We start from the raw sequence: 1565 nt of genomic DNA on the forward strand, positions 1-1565 counted from the left end.
AAATACTGGAGTGTTCCTGGATTCTGTACAAGTCTTATTCATCATTTTCACTTTAGTTTTTGGTCACCAAATTTCTTATGTGGTCAGTAAAAAATAATAATTCATGTAGACAGAGTCTTAATCTTTTTCAACCCAGTTTTGTTCACTAAAAAAGTCAGATGAAATTATTTGTTGCTTGCACACTAAATGCATAGGTCACACAGGACAACTGGATCTGTGTCAAGTCCTACTGGTTCAACAGAATACTTCAAACTGGGTTCATGCAATCTTTTTTTTTAAATGTACAAAGAACAGCCTCAATCCAGCAGACATTAGCTGTGAGAAATTCATCCTAATCAACTCTGGGCTCATCTACAGCCTCTACATTGTTCTGGTGGAACCACATATCTGCAGTCTTATCACAGCATACCTCAGAGTACCTGCAGGGCAGAAATTTTCAACACACAAAAACATGTATTGTGCATTTTTACAGTAACTCTGAATGACTTGTTCAGTTGAATGGAAGATAAAAAAGACAGAGGCCACATGAACTTCACATGATGCAGAGTGTGCTCAGTAAGAAAACTCAAAATAATATTGAATTTTTTAAACTCTTGTTTTATTTTAAATTTTACAGTAAGAAATACAAGTTGATGACGTGTTTAAAAGTTCAGCGTCTAATGATGTGGAACAGTTCATGTTGGCTGAGGTCAGCTGACCAGCAGGTTGTCTTTGACAGGAGACATGGGCTCCTTCTTACAGGAAGTCATCTTCTGAGCATCCCTGAAAAAAAGAGAAGAATGAAAAGAAGGGAATGTTATTATCAGAAACATTTTTTATAGAGTTACCAATAATCTTAAGCGTCTGCATTGGTGGGAATTTATTTACTCTTCCTCTTTTGTTTTAAAGTCAAACAGAAAATTAAAAATGAATAAATGAATAAAAAACATTCTTACTTTTTGAAGCTGTAGTTCTTCCACAGGTTGCTGATGGTGGCCTGGACACCAGGATTGTTCTCGTTATTCGCCAAGGAGCATTTCTTTGCAGAACCAGCGCTCTTCTTCCTCAGACCGCTGGCTCTGGCTGGACCCAAAGACGGCAGCCTGGCTGTTTGACCCCCACTGCTGGACTTCAGTTTTGACAGTCCAGAAACCTAAAACCCAGGACGACCGAGAGCAGMCAAGTTTGAAATACAAGCAGCCGCAACCTCACCACCAAACAATCACAGTACAAAGACAGACAACTTTACTTTCATCTTTATATTATTTTTAGCTACACTTTTGCCCCGTTGCTAAAAAGTTTTTCTCTATATTTTGCTCAATCCAGGATTCCCACACCTTGGTCAACATCAAATTCAAGGACCTTTCAAGGACTTTCCAGTACCAATTTCCTCAAATTCAAGAACCACAAGTGACGGCAATTTCCTACTGCAGAATGCTACCAATAAACAGGTTTAATATGTAAAATCAATGAAAAACTGGACAACATAGAAATAGTTGAGTCACACACAATGAAATAAAGTGAATTAAATGTTTACCCTACATTCATATCTACAATACACGGACATGTAATTATGTCCTGGGAGG

General features: G+C 37.8%; 1 protein-coding gene across 1 annotated transcript in view; it reads right to left on the minus strand.

Annotated features, from left to right (window-relative positions):
- Positions 1–576: 576 nt before the first annotated feature.
- Positions 577–1565, minus strand: part of exo1 (exonuclease 1) — a 14085-nt gene continuing 13096 nt past the window's right edge. Inside the window, exons 14-15 of the mRNA XM_014020062.1 lie at positions 936–1132; positions 577–762 (exon numbers count right to left, since the gene is read on the minus strand). Of these exons, the coding sequence (XP_013875516.1) occupies positions 690–762; positions 936–1132 (270 nt within the window). The 3' untranslated portion in view covers positions 577–689. The remainder of the gene's footprint in view (positions 763–935; positions 1133–1565) is intronic.

Source organism: Austrofundulus limnaeus, unplaced genomic scaffold, assembly GCF_001266775.1.
Source record: "Austrofundulus limnaeus strain Quisiro unplaced genomic scaffold, Austrofundulus_limnaeus-1.0 Scaffold0, whole genome shotgun sequence".
NCBI classification, from domain to species: Eukaryota; Metazoa; Chordata; class Actinopteri; order Cyprinodontiformes; family Rivulidae; genus Austrofundulus; species Austrofundulus limnaeus.